General features: G+C 44.4%; 1 protein-coding gene across 1 annotated transcript; it reads left to right on the forward strand.

Annotated features, from left to right (window-relative positions):
- The first annotated feature begins 694 nt into the window (after positions 1–694).
- On the forward strand, positions 695–17,489 carry CDC6 (cell division cycle 6). Its single transcript, XM_053570830.1, has 12 exons — positions 695–965; positions 1,757–1,926; positions 3,499–3,780; positions 3,905–4,104; positions 4,331–4,506; positions 5,465–5,571; positions 6,762–6,901; positions 7,695–7,795; positions 8,955–9,019; positions 14,441–14,643; positions 15,088–15,228; positions 16,667–17,489. Exons 2-12 carry the CDS (start codon positions 1,770–1,772, stop codon positions 16,754–16,756), a joined length of 1,662 nt encoding a protein of 553 aa, XP_053426805.1. The 5' UTR covers positions 695–965; positions 1,757–1,769; the 3' UTR covers positions 16,757–17,489.
- The last annotated feature ends 4,716 nt before the right edge of the window (positions 17,490–22,205 follow it).

Below are 22,205 nucleotides of genomic sequence, written 5' to 3' on the forward strand. Positions count from 1 at the left end.
CGTGGCTCGGCGTCTGTGGCTCAAGCGGCTAAGGCGCTAGCCACATCCACCTGAGCTGGCGGGTTCGAATCCAGCTCGGGTCCGTTAAACAACAATGACGGCTGCAACAAAAAAATAAATAAATAGTCGGGTGTTGTGGCGGGTTCCTGTAGTCCCAGCTACTTGGGAGGCGGAGACAGGAGAATCGCTTGAGCCAGGCGTTGGAGGTTGCTGTGAGCCGTGATACCACGTACTCTACCCAGGGTGACAGCTCGAGGCTCTGTCTCAAAAAAAAAAAAAAAAAAAAAAATCCCCACGCATTCAGGTGTCAGGAGACCTGACCGCCAACCCTGTGCACATACTGCCTTTGGGCCTTGGAGGGTTGAGCATTAGAAGTAAGTAAAGCGCCTAGCATCATACCTGGCGCACACAATCGCCTCCCAAATGGTAGGCATTATGTGGTAGCTCTCTGAAAATCTAGCCCATGAGAAGAATAAAACGGTGCGTTTGGCAGTGAGTAAAGCAACAGCATTTTGCTCCTCCAGTGGAAAGGAGCGCAGAAATAGAGTCGCATGGGGGTAAAGACTACACTTCCCGCCGGGCTTTGCGGCGAGGTGGGTCTCTCAATCCAGAGTCTTCCCAGTCTCAATCGCGCGTCTTCCCGCGGAGGCCCCGGATGTACATGTCTTTCCCTCGAAATGGGCAGGACGTCACGTTGGCGCTGAGACCTGGGGCTTTCTCATTGGCTATGGGCCTTTCAGCAGGATTGGATGCGGAACAAGGGGTGGTGGCCAAGGCGTACGGCGGTGTGGTGACAGCCAATCAGAAGCGAGGCCGGGCTGTGGCGGGAGGTGGAAACGCCGTAGCTGTGCAGATTTGGCGCGAGCGCGGCTGGGTTTGGTTGCTGCTGGTGTGTAGTTTTTCAGGAAGTTTTGGTGGAAAGTCCGTGAGACCGTGTGTGAGACGTGAGAAAGAACCAGCACTCGGTGAGGCAGCCCTGTGAGGTGGAAAGGAGAGGGTTGCTAAGGGAGGCCTGGGCCTGGGAGGCATTGCTGTTGGGTGAGGGCTGGGGCCAGGGCCGCGGGTTCCGCTAGGCCTGAGAAGGGCGAGGAAGAGAGGTCTGAGGTCGGGTTCAGGGAAGGGTCCTGTGCGACCTCAGAGTAGTTTGCGCAGTTGTGCGTGGTGCGAAGGAGCTGAAAGTTGCAGGAAGGAATGCTCCAGGGTGGGGTCGATAGCCGCAAAGAGGGGACCCTAAGGGCAGAGGCAGAGGGAAGAACCGAGGGACCACCGAGCTGCAGTGGGAGGGCTTGGGAGAGACTGTAAATGTGGCGGATCCTGGCCTAAACTGGTGATAAAGGTACCCCACGTGCCTGGAGTGAGGGAATTAGAAGTGCCATAAAAGTCAATTCAGCTAACTTTCTATTGCATCATTCAAGTAGTTAACTTGGGTTTCCGCACCAGAATGCCTGGCGTTATATCCCTTCTTTTCTGTGACTTTGGGCCTCTCTACATCTCGTCTGTAAAGTAAAGATAATGATAATAACCTACTTCTCAGTTGTAAAACTAAAATGAGTTAATATATAAAGTGCTTATAGCCATATCTTACACATGGTAGGTAGACTACAAATGTTAGCCATCATTGCATACATTTGGGTGTGTAGCAGAACTGAATGCTCGAATATTATGAGTGTCAATCATCTCCATAAATTAAGTTCCATGTTGTTTTTTCTTCACTTTTACATATTGACTGGCTATCCTATTCTTTTTTTGTATCCAGCTGTGTTGCCATCATGCCTCAAACCCGATCCCAGGCACAGGCTATAATCAATTTTCCAAAAAAGAAACTGTCTAGGATATTGGACACCAAACTAGTACCGACAAATGTCCAGGCTATACCCTGGTCTCCTTATTTAAAAAGTCTGCCTCTCAGCCCTAGAAAACGTCTGGGTAAGCTATCCATTATATAAGTACAACTTTTTCACTAGTACCTCTCAACCTGTTTTTACTCTCTTTTGGAGAAACTTTCAAAACTCATTTGAAACCATTCTAATTATTTTCAGAATGTTTGCTAAGTGTTTACTGAACTCCAGGGTTATTAAGATTACTTTCTGAACTACTTCATAGGTCTGTTCTTCGATTCCTTAATTCTGAATTTAGTTCTATCGTTGTTTTGTTTATTTGTTTTTATTTTTTTGAGATAGTCTCGCTCTTTCTGTTATCGTGGGTAGAGTGGATGGCCTCAGCCTAGCTCACAGTAACTTCAAACTCCTGGGCTCAAGTGATCCTCTTGTCTCAGCCTCCCTAGTAACTGGGACTACAGATCCCTGCCACCATGCCTGAGTAATTTTTCTATTTTTAGTAGAGATGGGGCCTCACTTTTGCTCAGGCTGGTCTCTTTGTTGGTGTTTTCTCTCTCTCTTTTTTTTGGATGCAGTCTCTTTTTTTTTTTTGCCTGATTAGCATGCTGTGGCATCATAGCTCACAGCAACCTTAAACTCTTGGGCTCAAGTGGTTCTCATGCCTCAGTTTCCTAAGTAGCTGGGACTTCAAGGGTACACCACCACACCCAGCTAGTTTTTCTATTTTTAGTAGAGACAGGGTCTTGCTCTTGCTCAGGCTGGTCTCAGTGTTTTAAATAACCTTGCAGTTACACAGTATTATGAAACTTTCCACAGTAATTTTTTTTTATATTTTGAGTCCTTTTCTTGTTTTAGAACAATGTTTGGTAATCCTTTCTTATTTTAGAGCATTCGTTTTTAATGAGGGGTAATTTGGCTGTATCTGGAGACATTTTTTGTTGTCACAACTGAGAGTAGCATAGTGGTTAAAGGCCAGGGATGCTGCTAAACATCCTATAGTGCAGGACAGCTCTCTGGCAATTTGGTTCAAGGTGTCAATGGTATCAAGATGGAGAAATCTTGTAGAGCCATCTTAGAATTTCATCCTACTAAAACTCATTTGGTTTCTACCAAATACAGTAACAACCCCTTATCCATGGGGGATATATTCCAAGACCCCCAGCCAATGTCTAAAATCTTGTAGTACCGAACCATATATATATAGAGAGAGTGTATATGTATATATGAAGTGTTTTTTTGATCTGATAACCAAGTCAACTACCAAGTAACTAGTGGGGGAGTAACATATACAATATGAATATGCAGGACAAAGGGATGATTTGTGTCCCACGCAGGACGGTGCAAGATTTCATCAAACTACTCAAGAGCTCACAATTTAAAACTTAGGAATTTTTTATTTCTCAAATTTTTCATTTACTATTTTCAGTCCTTGGGCAACTGAAACCATGGAAGGCACAACCGGGGATAAGGGAGGGATACTTCGTTGTGATCAGTGGTGCCATCTGGTGGTCAATATTTGATTCTACTTGAGAAAGCATTTTATTTTGGTGGTTCTGACCAGATCCAAATCCACCTCTTTCTAGGAAAGGCAGAAGTCTTTGCAAGTCCTTTTGCTATCCTCTGTTATTAATGGCTATATTTTGATTTTAATATGTTTTAGGTGATGATAACCTATGCAACACTCCTCGTTTATCTCCCTGTTCTCCACCAAAGCAAGGCAAGAAAGAGAATGGTCCCCCTCGCTCATGCACACCTAAGGGACGCAGATTGGTATTTGACAATCAGCTGACAGTTAAATCTCCTAGAAAAAGAGAACAAGCTAGAGGTCACCAAAACAAAATACTTTCCTCAGTTCGAAAAAGTCATGAAAGCACAATAAAGTCTGAGCAGAAATGGCCACTGGAGAAAGAATCTGCATGTATGAGACTGTTCAAGCAAGAAGGTTTGTTCTTACTTAGCAGCTATTAGTGCAGCCATTGTAACAGGCTGATAACTACAAATAAAACCCAGTGAGTCCTCTCAGTTACCTTCTGTTGTGTCTAATTGACCTTTTATATCTGGCACAGGCACTTGCTACCAGCAAACAAAGCTAGTCCTGAATACAGCTGTCCCAGATCGGCTGCCTGCCAGGGAAAAAGAGATGAATGTCATTAGGAATTTCCTGAGGGAACACATCTGTGGGGAAAAAGCTGGAAGTCTTTACCTTTCTGGTGCTCCTGGAACTGGAAAAACTGCCTGCTTAAGCCGAATTCTGCAAGACCTCAAGGTACCTTGGGAATCTGAATTATGATACTCTTGCTAAAATGACACTTAGCTTTTAAGGGTTAAGAAAAGTTGAAGTTCAGGAGTTGGAAGGTTTCCTTAAAATAAGACATTTGTAGTTTCATTGTCTAAATCTTTTCAAATGACCATAGAGCTTCCTCCTCTCATATGCTATTAACTCCTTAGATGTCAGAGGACAAAATAACTCCCATGTTTGCATTTTTTTCTAGAAGGAACTAAAAGGCTTTAAAAATATCATGCTGAATTGCATGTCTTTGAGAACTGCCCAGGCTGTATTCCCAGCTATTGCTCAGGAGATTTGTCAGGAAGAAGTATCCAGGCCAGCTGGGAAGGACATGATGAGAAAATTGGAAAAACACATGACTGCGGAGAAGGGCCCCATGATGTAAGTATTGTTCTGTTGCATGTTGCTCTGTGAAAATCTGTAAGGTCTGTTGCCCACAAAAAGAACAGTTCTTATATTTGCTTTTGAGGGGTAGTTACACATACTTACAGGGAAAGAAAAAAAAATACACCTTCTAATTTTAAATTGGAAAAAGGGTTGTTTTATTTTTTTGGTTTTTGTTTTGTTTTTTGTCTTTTTGAGACAGCCCCAAGCTGTTGCCCTGGGTAGAGTGCTGTGGCATCACTGCTCACAGCAACCTCCAACTCCTGGGCTCAAGCGATTCTCCTGCCTCCACCTCCCAAATAGCTGGGACTACAGGCGCCTGCCACAACACCCAGCTATTTTTTATTTTTTGGTTGCAGCCATCATTGTTTGGCAGGCCTGGGCTGGATTTGAACCCACCAGCTCAGGCGTATGTGGCTGGTGCCTTAGCCGCTTGAGCCACAGGGGCCAAGCCAAGGAAAAAGGGTTTTTTAACTAATTGTTTGAAAACATCTGTATGTTACTTGTTCATGATGGGGGGTATCCTTGTAAAAAGTGACTAGAGATAGGATAAATTACGATCTTCAGGCTAGTCTCATCTTTAGCAATGTGACCTAAAGTCAGCCCAAATCAGATTGGAGGATTAAGATAGGTGAACATGGGGCGGCGCCTGTGGCTCAGTGAGTAGGGCGCCGGCCCCATATGCCGAGGGTGGTGGGTTCAAACCCAGCCCCGGCCAAACTGCAACAAAAAAATAGCCGGGCGTTGTGGCCGGTGCCTGTAGTCCCAGCTGCTCGGGAGGCTGAGGCAAGAGAATCGCGTAAGCCCAAGAGTTTGAGTTTGCTGTGAGCCGTGTGACGCCACGGCACTCTACCTGAGGGCGGTACAGTGAGACTCTGTCTCTACAAAAAAAAAAAAAAAAAAAGAAATAAAAGATAGGTGAACATGTATACTAATTGTTTCTCTTTGTATGCAGTGTGTTGGTGTTGGACGAGATGGATCAACTGGACAGCAAAGGGCAGGATGTATTGTACACACTGTTTGAATGGCCATGGCTAAGCAACTCCCGATTGATACTAATTGGTTAGTACTCAATTGTTAGTATTACATGATAGTTCTAAAGAGTTCTAGGCCAGGTTGCATGGCTCACACCTGTAATCCTAGCACTCTAGGAGGCCAAGGCATGTGGATTTCCTGAGCTCACAGGTTCGAGAGCAGCCTGAGCAAGTGCAAGATCCTGTCTCTAAAAAATAGCTGAGCATTGTGGCAAGTGCCTGTAGTCCCAGCTACTTGGGAGGCTCAGAGAATCACTTGAGCCAAAGAGTTTGAGGTTGCTGTGAGCTATGATGATGCCACAGCACTCTAGTCAGAGCAACAGAGTGAGACTCTGTCTCAAAAAGAAAAAGATATACCTATTAGCTAAGATAACAGAATCATTATAGAATGTTCTTTTCAAGTTAGGCTTAGAATTGTGGATTGATATGCAGGATCAGATATTCCAAAAATCTGTTACCTGTGAAATCCATTATTATGTCATTTTATTCAGACTTAACAAAATAGATTTGCCTTAAAATTATTACTTTATATTCATTTTCTTATTTTGACAAGGCAGAAAGCTTAAGTATTAACATAAAATACTTGCCTCAGCCTCCAGACTAGCTGGCTACAAGTGGGTTCTACCACACTCAGCAAATATTTTCTATTTTCAGTAGTGATGGGATCTCTCACTCTTTCTTGGTCAGACTGGGCTCAAACTCCTGAGCTCAAGCAATCCCCCACCTCAGCCTCCCAGAGTGCTAGGATTACAGGGGCGAGCCACCGCACCCAGCCTTATTTATCTACCCAATAGTGGGGTAGGATAGGGGCAAATGGGAAACAACAATTGAAATGATGTATTAATAGGCTCAGCGCCTATAGCTCAAGCGACTAAGGCGCCAGCCACATACACCAGAGCTAGTGGGTTTGAATCCAGCCCGGGCCTGCCAAACAACAATGACAACTACAACCAAAAAATAGCTGGGCATTGTGGCGGGCACCTGTAGTCCCAGCTACTTGGGAGGCTGAGGCAAGAGAATCGCTTAAGCCCAGGAGTTGGAGGTTGCTGTGAGCTGTGATGCCCTGGCATTCTACCCAAGATGACAGCTTGATGTTCTGTCTCAAAAAAAGAAAAAAGAAATGATGTATTATAACTGAAATTTTTAATTAGCTTTCAGTGTTTTCTTTTGGGCATTATTTGACCAATCATGATTAATGTTATTTAATCTCCCCCTCAGGTATTGCTAATACCCTAGATCTAACAGACAGACTCCTGCCTAGGCTTCAAGCTAGAGGAAAATGTAAACCACGACTGTTGAATTTTCCACCTTATACCAGAGTTCAGATAGCCACTATCTTGCAAGATCGACTTAGTCAAGTGAGTCCCAGCTATTGTGCCCATATGTTCCTTGGATCATCTGCATTTGGGAAACCTAACAATTGTTCTAAAATATTTCACTTTGGTTGCTTTACTAATGGAACATAGAACATTTTTAGGTGAATTTACACACATGGCTCCATTCATTTACTGGATACTTCAGTGCTGAAATAAAAGTAGGAGTTAGAAGAATCACTTAAATACTTCCTTAATGGGCATTAAAAAACAGAACCCGTGGCTTGGCACCTGTAGTTCAGTGGCTAAGGCACCAGCCATATATACCTGGGGGCTGGTGGGTTCAAACCTGGCCCAGGCCTGCCCAACAACAATGACAACTACAACCAAAAAAATAGCTGAGTGTTGTAGCGGGCGCCTGTAGTCCCAGCTATTTGGGAGGCTGAGGCAAGAGAATCGCTTAAGCCCAAGAGTTTGAGGTTGCTGTGAGCTGTGATGGCACAGCACTCTACTGAGGGCGACGTAGAGAGAATCTGTCTCAAAAAAACAAAAATAGGACCCATGAAAAAACTTTCTGTTTTGAAAGTGATTACATAGATTTTTTTTTAAATTCCATTGTTATTTTCCATTTATTAACCTCTACTTCCTTTTCTACAAAATGCTTAAATGTGTGAAAACTCTCAAACACCTCCATTTATTTATGAGCAGAAAAGTATCTTTTAGACTCTAAAGGGTTGCCAATCATGTTTAGACTTAAATGTGAAAATATCCCTAGAATCTAAATTACAGAGGGAGAATCTTCTAATTCAAACTGTTATCTTCTATGTCTTGTCCAAAGGTGTCTAGAGATCAGGTTCTGGACAATGCTGCAATTCAGTTCTGTGCCCGCAAAGTCTCTGCTGTTTCAGGAGATGTTCGCAAAGCACTAGATGTTTGCAGGTGAGTTATGGTACTGTGAGCTGTTTTTATTTAAAAAAGAAGTGCTATTAATTGTCCCATGGAATACAAGTGAACGTGGCTTAAGAGGCTCTGTTCTGCTACTTTTTTATGCCCAGAAAGGAGGACTTGTTTCTCAGTGGGGAGCTGTGGATTTCTGCCGTGTTAATGTCTGAAACATTATCAGTCCATTACCTACAGAGGGAGAAACAAATGAGATGTTGCTGGTACTCCCTGTGGTGATTATAGATTGGTTAATTACATTTGTATTAAAAAAGACTCCAGTTTACTTTTCCATTAGCTGGTCTCAAGCAGGTTTATTTATGGACCTGAACCATCTTTACCTGTAGACTTTTTTCTCTTCCTTTTGTGAGCACCCCTTCCCTCTAGTTGGTGATCCCCCACAGTTGTACTCTGGACCTCTTTCTTCCTTCCTGTCTCTCTTCCCCTCCTGCTGAGGAAAGCCTCTGTGCTGACTGATGAAATTTCTTCCTTCCCAGTAGGGACACTAGGTCCATTAAAATGATACTTGCTGTGCTGGCCTGCTGGTCCAACCTCCCCCTACTGCCATGCAGAAGATCCAGGTCTGGCTTATGGCTTCCTGTGGGCAAAGAACTTTGGAGAGAGCAGTGGGAGAGTAAGCTCTTCCTATTGCTAGATGGCATGATCCTGAATTTGAAAGTTTGCCCTAGTCAGCAAACTACTTGGATAAAGACTGCAGCTATGAGCAATAGTTATGTAGGCCGGCATGGTTTAGCCTACACATATCCTCTGTATATATAACTAAGGATACCCCTTTTAGGTTTGGTGTGTATGGGTGGTGCTGGCTCTCTTTAGTCAGTCTCCCACACTACATATCCTCTCTCCTACCCATGACATTTTCTCTTCATCTCAAATGTTATCATTGGCTCCATATATGACAACCTACTTGGCATCTATAAGAGGAAACCATTTAATGTTGAAGTTTCTCAAATCCCTGGTCCATGAATTATTTCAAGGCAATTAAGTCCAGGTTAGTTGAGACATAACCCAGTTTTGTTTGGGGCTTTAAAATTACAAAACATGTTGTTTTTCATTAATGTGCCTGCTTTTGAGCTTGGTGGCTTGGTGTGGTGTTTGGTTTGGCTCAGAATAAATTAATTTTAGAATTTTTTTTTTATAGGAGAGCTATCGAAATTGTAGAGTCAGATGTCAAAAGCCAGACTATCCTCAAACCACTGTCTGAATGTAAGTAGTTTATCACCTTCCTTTTTAATTGGAAGCTTAACTTTTCTGAGGAAAGAGGTAGAAAGATGAAAATGAATATAGTTAAATCCACACTCAACTGATTTTTTTATGTGTGTCTGTGTTTTTAGATAATTTCATCTATTTTGATCTTGCCTACTAGACCAAAGTCCATGCATTACTGGAAATGAGTTCCCAGGATATTACATAATGGCTGAAATAGAATAAGTTTTCTTTCCAAGCTCTAGAAATGAAAACTGTAGACAGTGAAGTTAGATCATCTTCTCTCTGGGTGCTTATGTTCAGTGTACCTTAGTTCTTTTTTTTTTTTTTTTTTTGTGGTTTTTGGCCGGGGCTGGGTTTGAACCCGCCACCTCCGGCATATGGGACCAGCGCCCTACTCCTTGAGCCACAGGCGCTGCCCTGTACCTTAGTTCTTAATATAGGTGAAAGCAAAGCCTGATAATAAGGGAGAATCAGGTGAAAAAACTGGGAGTTCAATTTGGGATATCAAAGCTTTTAAACAAGTCTGTGAAGGAGAGATACAAAAATCACCTTGTACCATAAACTGTAGACTGTCATAAATGACAAAAATTAATTTTCCTTTCCCTCAGTCTTGTTATTTTAGCTGTGGCAGATGTAAAGTGGCCATAGATGTAAAGTGGCATATCCTGTTAGTGTTTAATAGCCAGTATTAATCTTTACAAATGGGACAGTCTGATTTGATTGTTTCTTCCTTTTCTCCTTCACTGGCTGAGAGTTATTAAAATTGTTTCTGGGGCGGCACCTGTGGCTCAGTGAGTAGGGTGCCGGCCCCATATGCCGAGGGTGGCGGGTTCAAACCCAGCCCCAGCCAAACTGCAACAAAAAAATAGCCAGGCGTTGTGGCGGGCACCCGTGGTCCCAGCTGCTTGGGAGGCTGAGGCAGGAGAATCGCGTAAGTCCAAGAGTTAGAGGTTGCTGTGAGCCGTGTGACACCATGGCACTCTGCCCGAGGGCGGTACAGTAAGACTCTGTCTCTACAAAATAAATAAATAAATAAATAAAATAAAATTGTTTCTAAGGCTAGGCGAGGTGGCTCACGCCTGTAATCCCAGCACTCTGGGAGGCTGAGGCGGGTGGATTGCTTGAGCTCACAGGTTCGAGACCAGCCTGAGCAAGAGAGAGACTCTGTCTCTGAAAACAGCCAGGTGTTGTGGCAGGTGCCTGTAGTCCCATCTACACAGGAGGCTAAGGCAAGAGAATCACTTGAGCCCAAGAGTTTGAGCTGTGAGCTATAATAGCAGGGCACTCTACGAAGGGGGACAAAGTGAGACTCTGTCCAAAAAAAAATTTATTTCTAGTGCTATTCTGCATGAAATGCTTTCGTTTTTCATCAACTTGTTAAAAGAAACTCAAAATATTTCAGAAGTAGCCATTATTAGTGCTTAGTCTTATAGTAGGCAATATATGCCAATGCACAGACTTAAATACTGATTCACCCACACCCACCCCCCTTTGGAGACAGAGTCTCACTATGTCGCCCTTGGTAGAGTGTCATGGTGTCACAACTCACAGTAACCTCAAACTCTTGGGCTTAAGTGATTATCTTGCCTCAGCTTTCCAAGTAGCTGGGACTACGGGCTACTGGAAAAATGCTGGGCTATTTTTTGTTGCAGTTGTCATTGTTTAGCTGGCCTGGGCCGGATTCAAACCTGCCAGCCTCAGTGTATGTGGCTGGCACTGTAACCACTGTGCTATGGGCACCCAGCCTAAATTTTGATTTCTTTCTCCTCTTCAATTTTTCAGATTATTCCTTTCCTCCCACCCCCTACCAATAACATTTAGACTTGTAAGTGTCCTCTAAGAGGACTAGCACACACATAGCTAAAAGAGATTGTAAGTTCCTGGCATCAACCTTCCTAATGCCATGACCCTTTAATACAGTTCCTCATGTTGTGATGACCCCCAACCATAAAATTATTTTTTTTGCTACTTCATACCTATAATTTTGCTACTGTTATGAATCGTAATGTAAATGTCTGATATGTAGGATGTATTTTCATTGTTACAAAGGGGTTGTGACCCACAGGTTGAGAACTGCTATTAAGTTAGACTAACCTAATTCCTATCTTTTGATTTCTGATACATGTAGGATTGACTTTGTGTGTGTGTGTGTGTGTGAGACAAAGTCTCACTTTGTTCAGCCTTTGGTAGAGTGCCGTGGCATCACAGCTCCACAACAACCTCAAATTCTTGGGTTTAAGCAGTTCTCTTGCCTCAGCTTCCCAAGTAACTGGCACTACAGGCGCCTGCCACAACGCCCGGCTATTATTTAGAGACAGGGTCTCACACTTGCTCAGGCTGGTCTCAAACTCTGTGAGCTCAGGCAATCCACCTGCCTCGGCCTCCCAACTACTCGGATTATAGGCGTGAACCATTCACCTGATCCAGGATTGACTTTTAACAGGTCCAGGAAGCTATTGGGGAACTGACTTCAACTAAACATAAGGAGAAACTTTCTAATAATAGAACTGGGCTTCCTTGAGGCTGGGTGCAGTGGCTCACGCCTGTACTTCTAGCACTCTGGGAGGGCGAGGTAGTCGAGGTGGGTCTATTGCCTGAGCTCACAAATTTGAGACCAGCCTGAGCAAGACTGAGACCACGTCTCTCCTAAAAATAGAAAAACTAGGCTCGGCGCTGTGAGGAGGTTGCTGTGAGCTGTGTGTGAGCTGTGAGCTCAAGCGGCTAAGGCTCCAGCCACATACACCAGAGCTGACGGGTTCAAATCTAGCCCAGCCCTGTCAAACAACAATGACAACTGCAACCAAAAAAAAAAAAAAATAGCTGGGTGTTGTGGCGGGCGCCTGTAGTCCCAGCTACTTTGGAGGTAGAGGCAGGAGAATCGCTTAAGCCCAGGAGTTGGAGGTTTCTGTGAGCTATACTCTACCACAGACTACAGCTAGAGAGCCACAGCACTCAACCCAGGGCCACAGCTTGAAGTTCTATCTCAAAAAAAAAAGAAAAGAAAAACTAGCTGGGCATTGTGGCAGGCACCTGTAGTTCTAGCTACTTGGAAGATTGAGGCAAGAGGATTTCTCAAGCCCAAGAGTTTAAGGTTGCTGTGAGCTATGATGCCACAGTACTGTACCCAGAGTGACAGAATGAAACTCTGAAAATTGGCGGTGCCTGTGGCGCAAAGGGGTAGGGCACCAGCCCCATATGCCGGAGGTGGCTGGTTCAAACCCAGCCCTGGCCCAAAAAACTGTAAAAAAAAAAAAAAGAAACTCTGAAAATTAAAAAAACAAAACAAAACAAAACAAAAAATTGGGCTTCCTTGAAACGTGGTGAGTTCCCCAATATTGAAGATATTCAGACAAAAGCTGGATAGATGACCACATGTTGGGACTATTTTAGAGGGGACACAGCCACTGAGCCACTGGGTAGGGAATAAGAATAGACCTCTAAATTCCTTTCAACTTTAAAATTCTCTTACTTGATCTGTGAGCTCTGGTTTCTCCATTAGCCCTCTGCAGCATCCCTTTGTGGTAATGAAAGAGAACCAAATTGTTGTGGGACAATTGCAAGTGGTCTCAGGAAGTAACTTCAGGCAAAGGTTGTAACAGCAAATCTCTTCTCTGTCTTGCAATTCATGCATTTCCAAACAATGAGGCCATAGTCCTGTGCAGCTTGTTGGCAGTTTCCCAACCTCCGGCTTTTGAGATGGCTGTTATCTGCTAGGATATCCAGTGACTTTTTCCTGAAGTGTTACTCTCCTGCAGATCAGCTTGGGCAAGTGAACCAAACCTCAAAGGTCATTTGGGAGGCCGTCTGGAGGACTGATGTGGGATTGACTTTACTGTCCACATTAGCCACTCATTTGATTCAAAAAACATTGGGTAGTTTTTCCAACTTGTTTTCCCCTTAATTACCAGGTACAGTCATCTTTGCTTCAGGTTTCTGTTTTTTTTTTACCTCTGAAATAGTAGGAACTTTCATGAGGTGGATTTTGTCTCTCTGACATTAAATTACGTTCCACAAGATGAAATAGCTCATTATTCTGTCCCTGGAGAGGATAACCCTACTTTCTAAGTCATCTCACATTATCCACCTTTCTGAGGAGAGCATTTTCTCTCATCCCTTGACTTCTAGTTAGAGAATTGGAATCTCTGCTTTGCCACCATGTCATTCCACTAGAATTTTTTTTAACTAAAACTTAGTTATCATCTATCACACACATACATACAATATTTAAAACAAAAAAAATTTTTTTTTGAGACGGTCTGACTTTGTTGCCCTTGGTAGAGTGCTGTGGTGTCATAGCTCATGGCAACCTCAAACTCCTGGGCTCAAGCAATTCTCTTGCCTCGGCCTCCCGAGTAGCTAGGATAGGCACCTGCCGGAACACACAGCTATTTTTTAGAGACAAGTTCTCTCTGTGACTTAGGCTGGCCTCGAACCCATGAGCTCAGGCAGTCCACCCACCTCCGCCTCCCAAGTGCTAGGATTACAGGTGTGAGCCACTACACCCAGCCCAATATTTTAAAATTCTAATTAGAGGCCAGGCAGCACCTGTGGCTCAGTCGGTAAGGCGCCGGCCCCATATACCGAGGGTGGCAGGTTCAAACCCGGCCCCGGCCAAACTGCAACCCAAAAATAGCCGGGCGTTGTGGCGGACGCCTGTAGTCCCAGCTACTCGGGAGGCTGAGGCAAGAGAATCGCTTAAGCCCAGGAGTTGGAGGTTGTTGTGAGCTGTGTGAGGCCACAGCACTCTACCAAGGGCCATAAAGTGAGACCCTGTCTCTACAAAAAAAAAAAAAAAATTCTAATTAGAGGCCAAGTATGGTGGCTTATGCCTATAATCCTAGCACTCCGGGAAGCTGATGTGGGTGGATTGCTTGAGCTCAGGAGTTTAAAACCAGCCTGACCAAGAGCAAGAGACCCTGTCTCTAAAACTAGCTGGGCAGGCGGCGCCTGTGGCTCAGTGAGTAGGGCGCCGGCCCCATATGCCGAGGGTGGCGGGTTCAAACCCAGCCCCGGCCAAACTGCAACAAAAAAATAGCCGGGCGTTGTGGTGGGCGCCTGTAGTCCCAGCTACTCGGGAGGCTGAGGCAAGAGAATCGCGTAAGCCCAAGAGTTAGAGGTTGCTGTGAGCTGTGTGACGCCACGGCACTCTACCGAGGGCGGTACAGTGAGACTCTGTCTCTACAAAAAAAAAATAAATAAAAAATAAAACTAGCTGGGCGTTTTGGGAGACACCTCTAATCTCAGCTACTCGGGAAGCTGAGGCAAGAGGATTGCTTGAGCCCAAGAGTTTGAGGTTACTGTGAACTGTGATGCTATGGCACTCTATACCAACGATGACAGTAAAACTCTGTCTCAAAATAATAATAATCATAAGATAAAAATAAAATTCTAATTAGGTCTGGCTTCTTTACTTTATAGGTAAGTCACCTTCTGAATCTCTGATTCCCAAGCGGGTTGGTATTATTCACATATCTCAAGTCATCTCAGAAGTTGATAGTAACAGGATGACCTTGAGTCAAGAAGGAGCGCAAGATTCCTTCCCTCTTCAGCAGAAGATCTTGGTCTGTTCTTTGCTACTCTTGACCAGGCAGTTGAAAGTCAAAGAGGTCACTCTGGCAAAAGTAAGTTGGGAATCTCAGCAGATGGAGCTGAGGTAGAGATGAGAATTTGCTTTGTAGAGCAGATACTATCCAAAAGGCCTCTTGTGCTCCAACTGATGTGAATTAAACATGGATTTTTAACACTAAGAATAAATACTGATAGTATAGGCAGTTGATTTTATTTTCCTTGGGTTATGGTTAAGAGTTTACCATTAATCTTTTCCCCATCTTCCCCCTTCATTTCTGCATCTCCCTACGAAATATATAAAGCCCCTTTCCTATATTACAGATTTAGGTTTTGGGGAATAATCTACAGACTGCCTGTTCAAGGATTTTATTGAAAACAAGAAGAAATAGAGTATTCAGATAATTTTTTTGCAAACCCAGACTCAAAAGTTTTTTTAAGATTATAAGGTTATAAGAGATATGACATTTAAGCTACATTTGTTCTTTGTTTTCTCCCAGTTGTATGATGCCTATAGTAAAGTCTGTCGCAAACAGCAGGTGGCAGCTGTGGACCAGTCAGAGTGTTTGTCACTTTCAGGGCTCTTGGAAGCCAGAGGCATTTTAGGATTAAAGAAAAACAAGGCAACTGGCTTAACAAAGGTAAGACTAACTGCTTCTTTATGATAGTGCTTTTATTTATTTATTCATTTTTTGAGACAGAGTCTCACTTTGTTGCCCTTGGTAGAGTGCCCTGGCTGGCATCACAGCTCACAACAACCTCAAACTCTTGGGCTCAAGCGATTCTCTTGCCTCAGCTTCCCAAGTAACTGGGACTACAGGCCCCCACCACAACATTGGGTATTTTTTTTTTTTTTTTATAAATGAGGTCTTGCTCTAGCTCAGGTCGGTCTCCTAAACTCAGGCAATCCACCTGCCTTGGCCTCACAGAGATAGCACTCCCGACCAGATAGTACCTTTTTTTTCTTTTTGCAGTTTTTGGCTGGGGCTGGGTTTGAACCTGCCACCTCCGACATATGGGGCCAGCACCGTACTCCTTTGAGCCACAGGTGCTGGGCGGCTAAGGTGCCAGCCACATACACCTGAGCTGGCGGGTTCGAATCCAGCCCGGGCCTGCCAAACAACAATGATGGGTGCAACCAAAAAATAGCCAGGCGTTGTGGCGGGCGCCTGTAGTCCCAGCTACTTGGGAGGCAGAGACAGGAGACTCGCTTGAGCCCAGGAGTTTGAGGTTGCTCTGAGCTATGATGCCATAGCACTCTAACCAGGGCGACAGCTTGAGGCTCTGTCTCAAAAAAAAAAAAAAAAAAAAAAAAGAGACAGATTCTCGCTTTATCATCTTTGGTAGAGTGCTATGGCATCTCACAGCAACCTCTAACTCCTGGGCTTAGGCAATTCTCTTGCCTCAGCCTCCTGAGTAGCTGGGACTGCAGGCGCCTGGCTATTTTTTGTTGCAGTTTGGCCGGGGCCGGGTTTGAACCCGCCACCCTCGGTATATGAGGCCGGTGCCCTACTGACTGAGCCACAGGCGCCGTCCCCACATAGCCCTTTTAATTGTGCTGTTTTGGAAAACTTGTTCTTTGCTAAAGTAAAGACTTAATGACCACAAATAGTTAAACAATATTTTTTGTAGGCTATTGAAAAAAGTAGTATTGAGCCGGTTGCTGTAGCTCGTGCCTGTATTCCTAGCACTGGGTGGCTAAGGCTTGAGCTTAGGAGTTGGAGACCAGCCTGAGCAAGAGCTAGTCCCCATCTCTACTGAAAATAGGAAAAACTATCTGGGCATGGTGCCATATGCCTGCAGTCCCAGCTATTCAGGTGGCTGAGGTAGGAGAATCACTTGAACCCATGAGTTTAAGGTTGCTGTGAGGTAGGCTTATGCCATGGCACTCCAGACTGGAGCAACAGAGTGAGACTGTCTCAAAAAACAAAAGTAAAAAAAAGGGAAAACAAAAGAAAAAAGTAGTATTTCACTTGCTTGCCTCTTAAGAGAAAAGTTTAATATGGTAGAAGTTTGTGTAATGACAACTTTGCTTCTGTGAGTTCTCCACCATGAAAAATCCTTTTCTCTTCTTTCCAGGTGTCTTTGAAGATTGAAGAGAAGGAAATTGAACATGCTCTGAAAGACAAAGCTTTAATTGGAAATATCTTAGCTATGGGATTGTCTTAAGTGTTTCTCTTATACCGTACCTAATGCCAGCTGCAAGTATTACAGTATTACGGAGTCTTCATTTTAGTACTTTATACATTAAGGTCTAAAAACAAATATGACCTTTTTTACTTGACTCCAATTAATTTTAATCTATAGATTCATATCTTTGGGTCTTATATTATTTGTACCTACGAAAGTGAACAAGTAGATTCTTTTTAATTATTATATTCACTACTTCTACCACTTGCGTGTCTCTAACCAGCGTGTTTCCAAGTATACAGATTTGTGTTGTGGAATGTGTATATAATTACCTCTTAGTGAGAACTTTGAGGTTAAGGTAAGAAAAATTAAAAAGAATGATCAAGAAGAGTAAGTCCACATGGAGATTTGGAAGACACTTTGATCAAATGGAGTACACTGTGTTCACATGGCAGATAGTACCACATTGTGACATTTTAAAGACTCATTGAGTTTCTTGGGCACTCCTAAGGTTGTGGGGGTGGTAAGGAAAATGTAACTTTACAGATTGTGAATATATTTATTTTCAAGTTGTATTCTTTGTCTTTTTAAGAAATCACATTTCAAGAGAGCTCAAGCTTTCAGAAGGCAGTGTGAAAGTTCTTTCCCAGACTGTCCCACAGTCTTAGCTGCACTTAGAAGAAGCCACTTGTTTCAAGATGCTATAGTTTGGGATTGGATTTTCATCTAAACATATTTTTTCCAGTCTTTATTAAATTAGTCCATATGTTTATTCAAGACTCCTCTTGTCTGGGTTTGGTTTGTAGTTGCATTAAATGGTGATTTGTGACAGGGGCACCAGAGGGCACTATAACATTGACTGCTTTAGAAGTTCGGGCTGAGGTAATTTTGAGGGAAGGTGGTGGGAATGGGGAGCAGTTCTTAAGTTTGATCTGTTTGGGAGATTGCTATACTTTTATAACTCAAGCAAAGGCTTGAAATGCAAACCATGTGAATGTGAATGGTCCAAGAGCCAGTGACCCAGTGAGCTTCTCCCTGAGCTCTTCTGCCTTTCTGAGATGGCTTTGAGTTTGAGAACTTGATATGTGTACAAATGATCTGTTGGCCACCGTTTCATTCATCCTGCCCACTGTATCCTTGCAATATGATCTGAGCTACAGCAGGTGGTATGGGATAGAAAGGAAAGTAGAGAGAGCCCTCTGAAATTAACACTACCCGCTGGTGTGTGTAGCAGAGAATAGTCTGTAGATACAAGTCTGTCGTTCTCTCATACTCCTTTATTAGATCATTCATTCCCTCTAAGGATAATTTGCAAGTGGGGAACACAGTTCTATACCCAGAAGATTGGAAAGTGTCTGGGACTATAAGGGTTAACAAGCATAATTGCAAAGATTGTCCGAAGGCTGATGGAAAGCAGAGACTGAATGGGATTGAGAACAGATGCAAGGCTTGATTTAAATTACATTTTATTGGATGCTACAGCCTTAAGAGACGTGACTGCTTTACAGTTTGTTTCCACACTGTGGGCAGCTGCTGTCTGTTCTGTGTCCACAGTAGGATCCTGCCCAAAAAGGAGCAGCCTCCCCACCTCGTCATGTTTGAGGCTTGGCGCCTTCCTCTACACTGTAGGGCTTGAGTCAGGAACATGGCTTAACTCGCAGTGGGACTGCTATGTATCCTCCTTGGCTTCCAGCCAACATCACATTTGTAGATTCAAAGGGGCCAATTTCTTTTCCCTCTACCTCCTTTCTCTCCCTTTCTCCTAGTATTTAGAAATACGGTTTTCTGTGTACTGGTGTGTTTCCTTCCGTTCTCCCCCCACTGTTAATTTCTAGGTCATTGCTGTTCTTAAGACTTTAGCAATTGGAACAGGGTTGGTTCTATCAATGATGCGTGAAGCAAACTTAGAGTCCCTGCTTGGCTTCCACTGCCCTTGTGGAAGCAAATGCTGATACATATTTGTCAGTAAAGTCTTAAGTGCAATTTAGACAGCTGGGGAAGAAAGGAAGAAAGCCCTTCCCTTGCTGACTTTCTCACTGAAGCTGAGAGCCACAGGAAGGTGGTGGGAGTTTTAGTGGTATGGGATGGGCTTGTGGTTACTAGTTTTTGCCAAGATCATAGGCTGCTTTAGATAGAGTAGTGTCAAAGATGCTGACCTGCATTCTTCCTTTTGAAGGTGGTAGGGTGTGTGTGTCTATATTCTGGTTTATTCCCCTAAGCAGATTAAGTTTCCATAGAGTGTTGGTATTTCCATGGAAAGAGCATAGGCACAATCAAGCTGGTGTGTGTCAACCGCCCAGCGGCCACTGACATTTCTGGCTTAATGAGGACTTGCCTGTGGCTAGCTAACTGCAAGAATGTGTGAGGTCCAAGCTATTCAGAGATCAAAAAAGTTGGCAGAGCCTTATTTTCAATTGTTCCCAACCTTAATTTATTAAGTGCCCTTTTAAGATACACCAATAAGAACTGAGAAGTGGGGATAAGGTAATAACTTAGGTTATATTTTTATTTATTTTTGAGAGAGAGTTTCAGTTTCCCTGGGTAGAGTGCTGTGGAGTCATAGTTCACAGCAAGCACAATCTTGGGCCCAAGTGATATTCTTGCCTCAGCCTCCTAAGTAATTGGGACTACAGGGACCCGCCATCACCCCTGGCTAGTTCTCTGTTTTTATTTTTATTTTTTATTTTTTTGTAGAGACAGAGTCTCACTTTATGGCCCTCGGTAGAGTGCCGTGGCCTCACACAGCTCACAGCAACCTCCAACTCCTGGGCTTAAGTGATTCTCTTGCCTCAGCCTCCCGAGTAGCTGGGACTACAGGCGCCCGCCACAACGCCCGGCTAAGTTCTCTGTTTTTAGTAGTGACAGGGTCTCACTCTTGCTCAGGTTGATTTCAAACTCCTGTCAAACAGTCCACTCATGTTGGCCTTCCAGAGTGCTAGTATTACAGGCATGAGCCACCGCACCCAGCCTAGGTTATATTTTTAAAAATATGGAGGCTTGGCACCCATAGCACAGTGGTTACGGCGCCAGCCACATACACTGAGGGTGGCGGGTTTGAACCCGGTCCGGGCCAGCTAAACAACAATGACAACTGCAAAAAAAATAGCTGGGCATTGTGGGCGCCTATAGTCTAAGCTACTTGGTAGGCTGAGGCAAGAGAATCGCTTAAGCCCAAGAGTTTGAGGTTGCTGTGAGCAGTGACATGACACCACAGCACTCTACCAAGGGCAACATAGTGAGACTGTCTCAAAAAAAAAAAAAAAAATCTATGGAAAGCTGTTACCTTAATTACTGAGGGAGAAAAAAAGAGCCAAGACAGATTTTATTTACATTTATATCTGTCCCTAGTATGTTGTATAGTAACCAGTACATGGTAGATATTCAGTAATTCTTTTTTTTTGCAATTTTTGGCTGGGGCTGGGTTTGAACCCACCACCTCTGGCATATGAGGCCGGCGCCCCAATATTCAGTAATTCTTGAACGAATGATCAGTGAGCCAAGATGTTGCCTTTTCCTCTATGTTGAGGACAATTCTAAACTGAAGGTAAACATCTTTGGTGCTTTTACACTGAGGTGGAGCAGGCCCCTGCAAAAGAAGGGTGCTCTATCTTACAAAATGTGTCTTGGCACAGTTTTGGAGCATTTATTAGCCTCACAGGTGCGTTCCAATCACTCCCTCTGATGTAGTGGTATTTTGCTTGAGGCAACTTCTATGTTTCTGGCGGGAAGTTTTGGCTATGGGGAGAGTCTCACCTACAGGCTGGTTAGAGGAGTCCCTGTGTGGATGTTACCCAGTGTTCCTAGATTGGCCAGAAGCTGGGCCTCTAATTGGCAAGGGTTTAGTGAGAACCCCACCTTTCATGTCCCACTTTTTAACTTTGATGTCACACTTTTTAACTTTTGTGATCTCAGCTTCCTCCTAAAGAGATAAGATGCCCTATAAGACAACATTTCTTAAGCTACAAACAGTGCACGTCTCCTCAGAATAAGCGCATTAGGAAAGGGGAAGGCACAGGGGAGAAGGCGTGCCCTCTGGCCTCCCCTTGATTTTCAACCCCAGCCCCAAGGCACTGGCAGTGGAAGCTAATTGGGTGCAAGGGACGTGGGTAAAGCCTGAAGACTGGCAAAAGGAGAGAGCCAGCTTCATTTTTTAAAAAGCTCTAATTGAGTTCTGAATCAGCCTCACTCCCTTTGATCCCTCCTCTGTTTCCCACACTGCCTGAAAGGGCTAGATCAGCACTTTATAACAAGGGTGCGCCTGCCCTCCCCACGCCTGCCCCCCTTCTGACGCTCTCTGCTGCTGCCATCCATTGCATGTCTCCTTCAGTTAAGATAATGAAGATGCTGAGAGATAAAATGTGTATTTAATAAGGGTGGGGGTAGGGAGGCGGAAAGGGGCAACCAGGGCCTTCCCTAGTTTGGGGCCTCGCCAAGACTTGAGCTGAGAGCAAAGCTAGAGTAAGACTTGGCCCCAGGGTGTGGGGGTTTCTGGGCCTCAATCCAGCTGACTTCACTGCCTGCTGTTTGCCCTAAATTCCCCCACCTCCACCCTCTCACCCCCACACTCCTTTCTTTCCTCTCTTCTTTCTCCCAATGGGAAAAAGGAGTCTTGTAACTTGCCCTTTGGTGCCATGCTCCCCACCCCAGTGTCAGCTGCAAGGTCAGGCAAGGGCAGCCCCCTCCAGCCTAGGCCTGTAGAAGTTGTGGGTTCACAGTGGGGGGTGGTGGTGAAAAAGCTGGAGTTAATGAAGACCAGCTGCTTAGTCTGGGTTCTGCCTACAGCTAGCTGGAGGCCAGCCTTTGGTGGTGGTTGGGGGTGGGGGGTGACCTCCATCCAGGGCACAAGGATATCCTGTGGCAGCTACACTTAACACTTCTCTCCCAGCTTGGTTTTATCCTTAGTTTGTAAGAGAGTAGTCTGTTTCCCTCTTCTCCTACTCCTCCCCTCCCCAAATAACACTCAGCCCTTATTGAGCTATATAACTGTAGTAGTGGCCCAGCTGAGATCTGAGGATCTCCAAGCCCTTTTGTAAACACTCATTAACTGCCTGGGAAGAACCAAGAGCCCTGTTTAACAGCTGGGAGAGAACTGAGGCACATCAGGGTGAAAGCCTTGACCTAAGCTCACCCCATGGACTCCACCCTGAGGCCTTCCATCCTTACCATATAGCTCCTTTCCCCAGTTCTTTCTGCAAGACAGAGAAGGAGGTGGAGGCATTGCTGTCCTCTCCCTTCCCTTAAGGCTGTCCCTGACTTCCCCTGGCCCTTCTCCCCATGACATTTTCCCTGCTCTGCTGCTGAAGATACATGGAACTCTCCTTGCAAAATGTTCTAAATCCAGAACTTTGCAGACTTCTCATCCACCTTTTCCTTGCCCATCTGGCCCACCAAACCCAAATTCTGCCTTATGAGCTACTGAGAAGGTGGCTATCCTAGACTAAGTTACTGACCTTGAGTTACCTATTGTGTTAAAAGATCCCTTTGCCCT

This window comes from Nycticebus coucang, chromosome 18 (genome assembly GCF_027406575.1).
Source record: "Nycticebus coucang isolate mNycCou1 chromosome 18, mNycCou1.pri, whole genome shotgun sequence".
NCBI classification, from domain to species: Eukaryota; Metazoa; Chordata; class Mammalia; order Primates; family Lorisidae; genus Nycticebus; species Nycticebus coucang.

Excerpts from the sequence above, each read along its gene's own strand:
- CDC6 (XM_053570830.1), top strand. The coding sequence starts at position 1,770 with ATGCCTCAAACCCGATCCCAGGCACAGGCTATAATCAATTTTCCAAAA. Across the intron at positions 4,105-4,330 it reads GAATTCTGCAAGACCTCAAG|AAGGAACTAAAAGGCTTTAA; the intron begins GTACCTTGGGAA and ends ATTTTTTTCTAG. Across the intron at positions 4,507-5,464 it reads GCGGAGAAGGGCCCCATGAT|TGTGTTGGTGTTGGACGAGA; the intron begins GTAAGTATTGTT and ends CTTTGTATGCAG.